Source organism: Centropristis striata, chromosome 16, assembly GCF_030273125.1.
Source record: "Centropristis striata isolate RG_2023a ecotype Rhode Island chromosome 16, C.striata_1.0, whole genome shotgun sequence".
Lineage (NCBI taxonomy): Eukaryota > Metazoa > Chordata > Actinopteri > Perciformes > Serranidae > Centropristis > Centropristis striata.
In genome coordinates, this window is record NC_081532.1 from 12,833,939 (window position 1) to 12,846,412 (window position 12,474).

Genomic DNA, 12,474 nt, shown 5'->3' on the forward strand with positions numbered 1-12,474 from the left:
ATGATTATTTTGCTCATAACGAATTAAAAACAAACAAACAGGAAGTTATGAGTGTCTTATTTGTTTGAAATGTTGTTGTTTTTTAAATATGCAAATGAGGCATTTTTTAATACATTTTTCTTCAACTCAGTTTTTTAAAGCATTTCAGAGCTCTTGTTTTAGGACTATTTTTAATGTATACTGTGGTAATGACCATCTTATTGCAATATAAAACACAACTGAAATTCAGTCTCAATCTGTCTACTCCTTTTTTTAAAAACTGGGTATTTGTTGCAAAAAGTGGTAAAACTCATAACCTTACTCATAACAACACACACATATTTAGACTGCGGTCTTGACTCAAAAATGAAATATTCTCAGGGCATGCTCAGTTGTACCAGACCATGACATTTAATAAACTAGAATCAGCAAAAGTTTGGCATTTTTGCTCAGAAAATTATTATTCAGTTATCAAAATAAATTAGCCGATATATTTTGTTTTGATCAACTAATCAATTGACAAATCTCTGCAGCTCCAACGAAGACCATAATGTAGATTCATGCCTCTTTACATTCTCATTTTTATGTGACGATGATTCTGTCGTGTTTGCATTAGTGAGGAGATCCAAAGCATCTAACCAGCAGCCACAATTTCTCCCTAAGCTGCATCAACAGATGACAAGTGTGTGTTACTCCATGTCAAAAACTGTGTACAGGAAGAGGGGGACAGGGCAGTAAAAATAAATCTTACTGTGTGAGACACACAGGAGCAAAATGCAGCGAAAGTAATAGCTTTGCGGAATTTCAGAAATCCAATAAAAGAACAAACACATCTATCCTGCAACAGTTCTGATAATAAAATATGTTCTTGTACCATAGGAAAAAAGTATATGATGTGCACATCTATACTTACAAAAAACCCCAATCAATATATTTGTAGGTCTGCATGTTCCCCGGACCTCCCTAGCTGGCTACTTTTCCCCACTGGCTGGCTGCTCCATGTCCAAGTGAAAGCCCTGATGGTGTGCCTTGAGATTTTGGCTTGCACTTTGGTGTGCCTTGGGTTGAAAAAGTTTGAAAACCACTGGAACAAATTAGTGTGCCAAGTACCTATATTTTCTTAGAAACTATTTGTCTGTAGTCTACCATATTTTATGTTTTTGCACTACATTTCTCAAAAGATGCTTCGCTGTTTTGTTGTTTTATATGATGCCAACAATATTTGACTTGACAAAGGTGCTCAGTAGCCTGCTTTTAAAAAAAACAAAAAACAAACCTCATGTTAATGAAAATTATACAGTATTACCCATACAATGTATTACATCAGAAATGAATACTGAAAAAATAAAGAATAATTGAAGAATAAAATAAATAACTAAATACAAGTATGTTGAGTATAATTTAATGCTGACCATTTCAATAATGAATACAAATAAAATAAATAGCGATATAAAAATGACCACTGTATATTCGATATGAGTCAATTACTGAGCGTTTAAATAAAGAATTAAGAAAAAATGGTATATGACACTATGAATTAATCATAATCACATCATAACCCAAGCACAAGTTTCTGCCCTATGCTCTGTTGAAAAATCTCATATCGGCGCATATCTGTGGTAAATAATCATCAGTGCTGATTTAAGTCAAAGAATATCTGTTCGTAAACTGTCAGTAATTTATCAACCTGAAAAGTTTCTCTACATTTTTGCCATATATACGTCTTATAAGGTCAGTCTCATAATGACTCACTGCCCGCCTGTGTTTCCATCACTGCAGACTCGAGTATGTAAAAAAAAACATTTCTTAACCAATGTCTTTTTTCTGTTTTACCTACGTATTTCCAAAATATGTGTGTGTGTGTGTGTGTGTGTGTGTGTGTGTGTGGTCCGTTTACCATTTAATATTTATTGATTCAAATATCAAGATAAAAGAGTGTGTATGTATGCAAATGTGTGCGTGGGAGAAGAAAAATGAAAAACAAAAACAAAGAAGATGGAGTTAGACAGAGATATAAACACAAACATGAGGAAGTGTGTGTGTGTGTGTGTGTGTGTGTGTGTGTGTGTGTGTGTGTGTGTGTGTGTGAGAGAGTTTTAATTGTAATGAAAATGTGTGGTCTTCCTCATTCCGTGTTCCTTGAACTGTGCATGATGAGTGTCTATGCTGACACATCTACATAATTGTTTTGTGTGTGTAAACCAACAAATTATGAAGATAGAATGAATTGTGTATATAATTACGTGCAGTGTGTATGGACAAGATCTGTGACACACTCAGTGTGGGTGTGTGTTCCTGTGTGTGCAAATAGGTGTGTGTGTGTGTGTGTGTGTGTGTGTGTGCGTGTGTGTGTGTGCATTTACAAAAAAACGCTTATGTGTGAATACTTATGTGCGTGTGTGACTGTCTTGTCGTGTCCTGTGTGGACGTGTTTTTGTGGGATTTCAGTTTTGGTGTGTATTTATGTATGTGTGTTTGTGGTACTGTATAATAATTTGTATGTGTGTGTGTCGATGTGTGTTTCTCCTCTGCCCAGATGGCTGTGCTCAGAGGCTGGAGCCTCTGAGATCTGTTGCCAGCGGTGAATACTGATTAGAGATCACTGTCACATCTACAGCACGCACACGCACGCATGCACATAGGCACACGTCATCCATCTTCACTCACACACACCTCCACTTCCACATGGTCGAATACTAATTCACACAGCCACTATGTGTCCTCCATGCTGATATTTTCTGGCTCTGCAGGTCACGGCTGCGACGCTGATTACCAGGCTGTCTGTCACACCTGAAGATTGACACCCTGCTGGCATGACTCTGGGAGATTTCAGTTTTATGTTGTGATTATGATATTTAATCAGTGCATCAAAAAGGACAGAAGAAATGTGGATTTGGCATGAGTGGCTGGAATCACAATTATTATAACTTTGTTTTAAGCAGAGCTGGATCCTTCAGTAAACACTGCGTAGCTAAAATTGACTCTTGGCTGAAAAGCCAAATCAAGTAGATGGACAAAAAATTTATCAGTAACCAATCTGATAGATTATAATTTGTCAAATAAAAATGCCAAAAAAATCCTTATCCAAGCTTCTTAAATGCTGTATTTTGCTGCATTTATGTGATGATTAACTTAATATGATGGGGATTTGGGCTGCTTGTTAAACAAAACTAGAAACTTGAGTTTTAAGGAAATTGTGCCAGGCATTTTTGATAATTACCTGACATTTAATTAAACAATAACAATTAAATAATAATTGGCTGATTGATCAATCATCAAACTAATCTTAAGTTACTAAAACAATTATACATTTAAAAAACAAGAACAATACTTCTTTTAGTTTTCTAATTTTAGTTAGTTCTCTTCTAAAAATGCTGAATATTTTGAGAATATTTTTTGGTTGAGTGATAGCGTTTAAAAGAATAAATCTTGATATTAATGAGAATATCTGATATTGATATATCATGAAATGGCATAATACATATATGCAGCAATGCCACTGTTCTGCATTATATCTGATCAAACTAGTTCGATGTGAAAAACCATAACTTAATTTTTTGGCGGGTTTAACTTCAATTTGCCATAAATAATCAATTTGGATATCAGAACTGTGTAACAATGGGATAAAACACAATTCAACTGATCCTATAATACTATATAGCAAATCATTCCTATGTTGAATATTATCTTTTCAGAAATTAATCAAGAATAATACTTTTTTAAAAGCATTATAGGAAGCTGCATTTGCTCCATTTTGAGAGCAAGCAAACAATAACAGAAAGGTAAATCAAGCTACAAGTCAGTCTAAAAATCTGAAACTCACTGCAGTATTATTACAATGTGTGATGGCATGGTGAAGCTCTGTGGTAATTTACAGCTCCATAAAGTGAATCCCATATCTCCTGACCTCCTCCCACAGCGCCAGCTGCTCCTTCACCTGTCAGCAGGTTGCCACTGATAATGACACGATGTGGAAGATTACTTGCAATATGCTGCAATAAAGGATTTCCAGTGCTCATAGATGACAGCACCAATAAAAACATTTTCTGTCACAATATGTGTAATCTGCACAGACAGCTTCAGCTGAACATTCTGATATAGGCAACACGTTCCTGTTACGCATGCTGAAAGCTTCTGCGCACAAAAGCTCGCTGTGCTTTTGTTTGAAAATCCAAATGGCAGCACAGTGAGTTTGGAAAGCCAGAAATCTAATCCTCTGGCAAGGTAATTGTTGAGTCACTGGTGGTGATCAATAACTCGATCAAATTCCTGTAGATATATATATATTTTTTGTTCGACTGGGCAGTAAATCGTTAATATGCCTACTGAAAGCCAAGGTTAAATTTCACGACATTACATTACGGATATTAAAAATGACTGTAATTAGGTGGATAAGACATCAGATACGACATTATCCGATCAGACGTTTCGACTCTTTTCAAAGCTCAACCTTTCCTGTGATTGGTAACAAACCTTTTGAATACCTTTCTGTTCGCAGAAGAAAATTGTTCTGCTGCAAGGATCAAACCTGCCCTCTCCGCCTCTAATCAGCACTAAGCAAATGAATGCAAATTACTCTTCAGAGGACGAGCCACAGCAGTGTCCATCACGCCCCGACACACACTCTGAGATGTAGTTAGTGTGCACAGTGCATGACGCTCACGCACAAGCACACACACTCTCACACATCTCATGAGAGCACGACTGTACTCACTGACAAACACATACACACAAAAATGCATGGATATAATCCGACACATTATCCCATATACAAAGGGTTCTGTACTACAAACAAAAGAATGCTCGTGCACACACACAGACACACACTCAGATAATATTCCTGCACTTGCATTATCCCACATAATGTCCCCATCACACACACTGAGACGCAGTATCCCACTCTGCCTTCCCAGACAAAATGAAAGTGGGGAGGCAGCCGCATCACACCTCCAAATGGGCTCTGGTCTCTCAGAGGACTTTCAGTGAGGGGAGAACTCGCTGCTCTCCTGTGGCTGTCACCAACACTAATCTGTCTGTCTTTCTCTATCTCACACACACAAACATGCATGCTTCAAACACACACGCACAAACACTCAAATATGGAAGTACACATCTTTTTTCTCTCAGTTTCTCATGCACAGAAACACATGCACACACAGATCCATGTGCACATTCACACACACTGCTTCTCGTGCTGAGTCCATCCCTCTCTGTCTAGCAGGCACACTTGCACAAGCCCCGTCAGCGCAACACATGAGAAAGTGCATTATGAGCTCTGCATTCCAGCTGTCTCTGCTCCTCGACAGGTATACTGCCTTTCTCTTCGTGGGTTTGCAACACAGTCAGTTCTAAAGGAACTGAACTGAAGAAATACGACGCAGGAACGTCTTGTGTCGCATACGAGACATAAACAAGAAGAAGGAGAAAAAGAAAAAAAGAAAAAAAAGGCAAAGAAAAATGCAAAAAAACATCTGCATTTCTGCAAGCACAACAGGGCTTCTAAAACCCCACCTTCTCTGAAAATAAAATAAAAACAGGATTTCTGTCACAAACAGAACATTGCCGCATTCCTAAGTACACAGAAAGAGCAAACAGAAAAAAAAAACACCAAGTATGTAGTGGAACAGTAGAACACATGCACACCCAAACATCTGCCGTTGCTCAGAGTGGAAGTGGAGGTGGGCGGCACATGTTTTGCACAGGGGGTTCTCAGGTTTCACTAGGTAGGGAACCCCAAGGTTCTCCCAGTGAACGCTGTGTCGTGCACAGCTGAGGAGAAGCTCTGAGATCTTTGATCCACTTACCCGAAGGCACAAAATGTAGAACTTTGTTGGTCTCCATGGCTGAGCAAGTGGTGGCGAATGCACACTTCCTCTCTCCAACCGCCTCCCCCCCAAGTCAACCCATCATGGTTGTGTTATCCTGTGCTGATGAGTGTGAGATCACCTCTGCTCCCTTGCTCTGCTCTGTTTCTGACTGCCTCTCAGACACATGCAGTGACTCAGCCCCACTCTGCCTGCCTACTCACTGTCTCACCGCTGGGTCCTAGTGCCTTCTCTTTTCCCCCTCCCCTTCACTATCCCAGCTCACAAGTCAGCAGCCTATGGCAGGCCAGCATGCAGCGAGGCAAACCTCACGTCAAGACACACCTCCCCAACACGCGTCTCTCAACAGAGCTAATGCAACATGCAACATGTCATCTTGATATCAGCCATAGCCTCTCACCTGGTCACTATTGCTTTGTCCTGTAGCTTGGACTGACTAAACTAATTTCACCATGAATGTGACTTTATCTCTCTCGTGATCTCATGCACATAGGTATGTACTTGTACATACATACTAGTGTGACATTGTGTTAAGACAATATCAAACGAAAAATGGAATGGTGCTACAACTAGAGCATAATGTGCTGTAATTTCGTAAAACATAGATGCATTTTTAAGTATTGCTTTGCCTTTTTCTGCAAAATATTGTGGATCATCATATATTAGAGATAAAAGATATATAAATTCAGTCCCAAACTCAACCAAAAACTGATAGTTGACTTAACCCTTCAGCTCAGGTGTTGTTTGGTTACAAATAGTTGCCAGTAGAAAAAAAAATCTTCACCTTAAACCCAATGTTTTGTTTGTGACTACTAAAGTATTTTTCTTGTCCGACAGGTCAGGCTTGTTTAGATAAGATTTAGGCAAGGCTATTTTTTTCCTCTATAATCTCACTTGAATTGGTTCTGTTTTTCATTGGTAAAGTGTTATTTACCATGCTTTACCGTGTGATTATTACATACAGATGATATATTTAGTGAATTACCAGGAAATGCTGTATTGTGATGATTACTATCTAGATATGAAATTAACTATATTGTGATAGAAGATTTTGGCCATATCACCCAGGCCTTGCACCCTGGATTTTTCACAATTTGAAGATATCAAAGACATACATATTTTATAAACAATTGATTAAATGGAAAAAAAAATATTCCTCCCAATGCCTCTATACTGTCTGCATCTATGCTGTCACCTATAGCCAGAAAAAGAAAGCAAAGCTTGATTAAAGAGAAAAACCACAGTCAGACTTCTAATTTTAGCAAATGTACATGTTTTAAATGACACCAGAGAATGTAAATTATGGCAAAGAGCACCAACATGTCTATTATGCCTAGCTAAAGTGACAGCGACTGGGATCAGATCTGTGTAGACTCCTACGCTTTCAGTCAAATGCCAAATGCAGTCTTGCATGGTGACAGGTAGCCGCAACTCCGTCCAAAAAAAAAAAAAAAATGACTGAGAGCATCATCATCGTCATTCTGGATTTTGCCATTGTAAATGCACAAATATAATCAAGAACATACATTGCAAATGTGGTAGAATTTAAATGCAAAGAAAATATAAAGCAAACCCTGCTAACAAACCCCACTGTGTACTATTTAATATATGCATCAGGTATGCATTTCTACCTTCCTATCAGGCAAATTACAAGCAATGTAACTTCAGAGAAAATTGTTTTGACATAAGAGGTCATAACCCTGGAGAAGAGGCTCTCATGAGCTCCCCAGGTTGACTCCCGGGCCAAACAAACAAAGTCTGCTGATCATATATGTTACTAAAAAAGAGGCAATGTCAACAACTTTAACATCAGTTCAGCTTGTAAACCTTTAGGCTTGTTAATGACAGCCAAAATTTAAACATTGTTTGGAAATTCAATGTTGGGATTTTTGTAGGGGGAAAACATAGGAGATTCCATTCTGATTAACTGTACTTACTCTTTTTTTTACACGTCAACTGATAGTATTTACTGATGGTAAAATTATTACAACCAATCATATTTCCATGATAAATACTATTATGCCTACAATAACTGCCACTGAAACCCATACTAAAACTTACAAATTGTTTGCTTGTAGTTCTTCATTATAACAGTTGCTGCTGCTTCCTTTCAACGACATTTGCAGAATTTTAAAGTCCTAGATAGACGGTGCATGGTCAATGTGGTCATTGTGGACACATTGTCAGTGGTAGTGTCTATAATGTGAATTCCTGGATATTAAATGTGCATCTGCAATTTTGGTAGCTAAATTTAAGTCAAATATTTGAGGACTGCTGTAATTTAATAAATCAAACAATATAATCATGCTACTATCAACAATTTGTTGATCTGGATTACTGATTACTACAGTGTCATCTTCCTATTTAAGTCACATGCCAAAAGGCATTTGACAAGCTATGTCTTGTGTTGCTTTGTTAAACACACCAGGCATAAATTGCATCCCATGACAATTATAAACATGCCTGCAGTTGGGAAACAAGATGTAGGAACTTTACTTTACTTGGGTTTTGAGGAGCTGCAGTTTATTATCACAGACAAATTGGAAACTACACTACCACTTGACAACTTAACTGTTGATATATTTTCTTGCCAACACCTGTCCTACCCTGTAAATTAGATAAGAAATGGTTTAAAAGTAGCAATACTTTACTTAAAATTTGATTTTTTTCTTTTGATATCCATAGGTTCCAAGATCACGCAATCATGCAAAAATAGCTATCGTGGTAAAAAAAAAAGCATACCCATGAATAGCCTACCACTGCATGGTATACAAGGTTGAAATACTGTTTATAATTTTAACACCTGAGTTTTGTCTTCTTTTGACCCTTCCATGTGTTTTCAGTTAATAAAAGTTAATTGTTGGCTGTTCATTTGGTATATTTATCACCCCTTGCTTACAAAGCTAGTGATAAGATAATGACTATAAGCATCCTTTGGACTCCAGCTGGATGGTTTGTTTTTTTGCAAGCACTGGTTGCAAAACCAAGATGTAGATGTATAAAATGTTAATCCTTACGCTTCATGATAGGAGTCCACAAACCAAGGGATGAAGTCAAAGGGACTAGGTCCATTTCATACAGTCTATCATTGAAACACATTTTTTTTTAAACACAGGAAAAACTACAGTGGTATAGAAAATAACATGGAACCAAAAAATTGCAATATTTAAGAGCCTACATTCCTCAAATGAGGCTTATTTTTTGGTTGAGCTTTGTAGGTAGAGTAACAAAAAGCACAACAACAACAACAACAACAAAAACAACAGCGCATGTACTGGGGAGGCGGATCAGATTACTAGCTAAAAAACTGCTAAACCTCTTCATTTAGAAAAAGCAATAGCCAATGGGGAAACACCAACACTTTCCTGACTAAGTGTCGGGCTGGCCACAACTTGGCTCAAATAAAAATCACTGCTGTATACTGTAGGAGTTTTGAACTGCCCATTTTATTTTTTACAAGGCAATTGCTGCTTTAGGCTGTAGCTTTTTGTTATAATAATGGGTTAGGTTTTGTTTGAAGTACACAGCATCAAATAGTAAGCTACACAGAATTTTCACTTTAAAATTTTGCGGGAGGGGGATGTTAAATAACAACAAGCTGAGAGGAAGGAAAAGTAGACATTTTTCATTTACTCACAAATCTCGAGAAATATCGGCAAGTTTAATCTTGCGAGATCTCGTCACATCCCTAGTCATATATAAAACCTCATGAGTTCGGTAGAATGCCACCTACAACTACAACTATATACTGTAATTTACACTGATGTGTCTTTTTCAGACGCGCAATGGTCTGATATATTGCGAAAACCTTGAAAAAGAAGAAGACTGAAGACTGGATGCCTTGGTTTTCTTCCATGGTTGTCTGCACTACTCTTCATTAGGCAAGACTACCTGGATGCTGTGTCTCAACAGACATTTTAATTGACAGTTTTCTTTCACTTATTTATTGTAAAAAAAAAAAAAGAAACATCACAAAAACTTGCCCAGCTGCTTTAACGATGCAACATAGCTTAGGGAAATAACTTACAACAACTTATTTACACTGTTAGATGACTCCAGATCATGTTCAGATTTAATTAACAAAACTTTGCCTTTCACAGTGTTGAGTAGCTTTTTGAATGTTATAATGAGCAGTTTGGTTGGATTTATAAATCTACCAGACACAGAAGCCACTGGATCAAAAAAGTTCATTTCCCACCCTGATGTAAATGCTCTGTGAAAGGTCACTAATTTGCATAAGCCAGCATATATAACATCACTGTGTGTGGTATGGCCAGTGGGTCTGCTTTGCATAAAAACTGTTACGCGCTGTGAGGGTAAATGCGTCACTCAGTGAACCAGGGCGCATTCTCCCCGGAGGATAATTCAAGTGTTCTCACCCACCGCGAACCTGCAACCCAGGTGTCATGATGGGTGCATTCTAGTTAAACACCAAACGGCATGGCTACATTACAGTCCATGCCTCGGTAAATGTCAATAAGAGACAATGAGCTGACAAACCTGGAGAGAAACATGGCCTATAGGTGTTTGAAGTGATGTCTTGAGGTTGAATTTACACTTGTTTCCATCTTTGTTATTTACTGGAGCCAGAAAAATCAAATCTCATTAACATGGTGGCCCCTGGGTACACCTGAGGTGCTCTGAATATGGTGTCAAATTAAGCTCAGTAGAGTGGAAATTGGAAAAACAATACTGTAAATGGAAAAACTAAAACCTGCAAACGTGAACTCCAAACTGTATGCTGAAAAAACCTCCAAACATGAATGAAAAATAATCTCAGCTGTATCAAGGTTATGTAATATAATTACTTTATCATGAAAAAAAAAGTTTCAAACTCAAATCTTGCTTTTACATTTCCCCTAAGCATTTCGGCTTGGTTTTTCACTTCTCTCAGTTCCTACTTTCAGACTTCAACCTATTTTGCTGTGGAGGATCTGCTTAGTGCCTCCAGGTATCACACCAGGTGACTGATGAGGTCAAGTGTCATGTCAAACATGTCCTTTCAGGTTCTATCCTCCTTTCTAAAAGCCATATTACTGTTCAGCATGCTTGCTGCTGCTGCTTACATTAACACGAGGATCCCTTAAATTATTTTATTAAACCTGCTCGATGGAATGTCTCTCTCCTTTAAGAGTGTCCTCTCATTGTTGCTTCTGTGCAACATTTGCCTGAGTTACCTAAATAAAACTATGCTATAATATATAACTATATTTAAACTGCATCAAAGTTTAACACCTGAGTAGTAAGTAAAGCACCTGAGTGACAGCAGACATAAAAAGGATCAGATTGGAATCTATATACCTCAAAAGCTGCTACAGATCAGATAGAAAATACCTAAATTGGCCCTGATACAGAGTAGCAAATTAGATCTGGGCTCCTACAGCAAGTGATTTTTTTCAGAAATTGTTTGCAAAATTGTTATGAACAGTTGCTTATGTACACATCCAGCTGTTTCGCAGCAAAAAGATTATTAATTTGAGTTGTGATTATGGAGAACTGGTGTATGAAGGTCTGGTCTCGGGAAAATTGGACTCTCTGTCTGCATGACCCACTCTTTTTTGCAGGTAGTCACCATATGTACAGAGCAGGTATTGCCCTGTGAGTTTTTATAACTTTTTTACTGAAAACAACCATCTGCTATGGCCGAAAACTACAATATAAAAGCGTTGAAAGTGAACCAAAAATAGAACAGAATGAGCTGAAACTCCATAAAGCTGAGGAGAGATGCATATTCAGGTGGTTATTCTGTATACATTCAACACTACGCAAGACCTCTTTAACACTGTCATTTGATGCATTGTTACATTGCCGGATATTTAACAGTTGAATTACTCTGCACTTTTTTATCTCACAACAATATCATGAGGCAGAGCCATGGAGAGACAGACAAGTAAGATGGAGAGTGTGTTTGCACTTGCTATCAAGATATCATGAAAAGAGAAAAAGGGAGTTATGTAAACAGAAATATTTAACTTTTTTTAAAACTAATTAGAGCTGCCATCCTAGCCAGAAACCAGACTCCAGTACAACACAGCTGTTAAAAACAAAGCAGTAACCAAGAATACACAACAAGAAAAGCCTTAAATTACCTCATCTACTTTTCAACCACTCTAATGTTCCACCTGCCACAGCCATATGTTGAGCAGTTCCTGACACGGAACCCTCACTGTCTACTCAATCAAAGAAATGTTTTTTTCACCCAGTTCCTGGTTCTTTTTCCCTTGATTCTTTTGGACAGGTGTGAACACAATAATCGCACTCCAGTGCAAACCAAAACAATCACACCAAGACCCTTTGAGAGGGAACCAGACTGGCACACAAACAAACTCTTCAAAATTCTGGAGGAGTTTGTTTGTGGTGGGAATGTGATTCTACCTAGCTACCAGATGTACTCTGCAAGTTTGAGCCAAATGGTTCCTGTAGCCAGGTGTGCTTTGCATTTTGGGTTGTGGCAGAGCACGCTAATTCTAGCAGTTTGCATAATAGTAGTAGCAGCGAGCAGGGGAATACACCAAGCTCATCTTGTTTGCAAAGTATAAAGCAGTATAGTATTTTCTAAACATTTCCTCCAAGTGAATTTGCCTTTCTGCTGGTATAGTTTTGCCTGGTATATTGCCAAGATAATTACCATGGCTGTGAGCAAATGGCAACTTTGCTGTTGCTCAATGTT

General features: G+C 38.0%; 1 protein-coding gene across 3 annotated transcripts in view; it reads right to left on the reverse strand.

Moving 5' to 3' along the window:
• The window catches only part of slc4a11 (solute carrier family 4 member 11), a 131,227-nt gene that overhangs the window by 92,870 nt on the left and 25,883 nt on the right, over positions 1–12,474 (reverse strand). Inside the window, exon 1 of one of the 3 annotated variants that reach the window (XM_059352895.1) lies at positions 5,784–6,020. The exons of the other annotated variants lie outside the window; for them this stretch is intronic. Coding sequence (XP_059208878.1) covers positions 5,784–5,820 — 37 coding nt within the window. The 5' untranslated portion in view covers positions 5,821–6,020. Of the gene's footprint in view, positions 1–5,783; positions 6,021–12,474 lie in introns of those variants that run through there. 3 annotated transcript variants of the gene reach the window in all.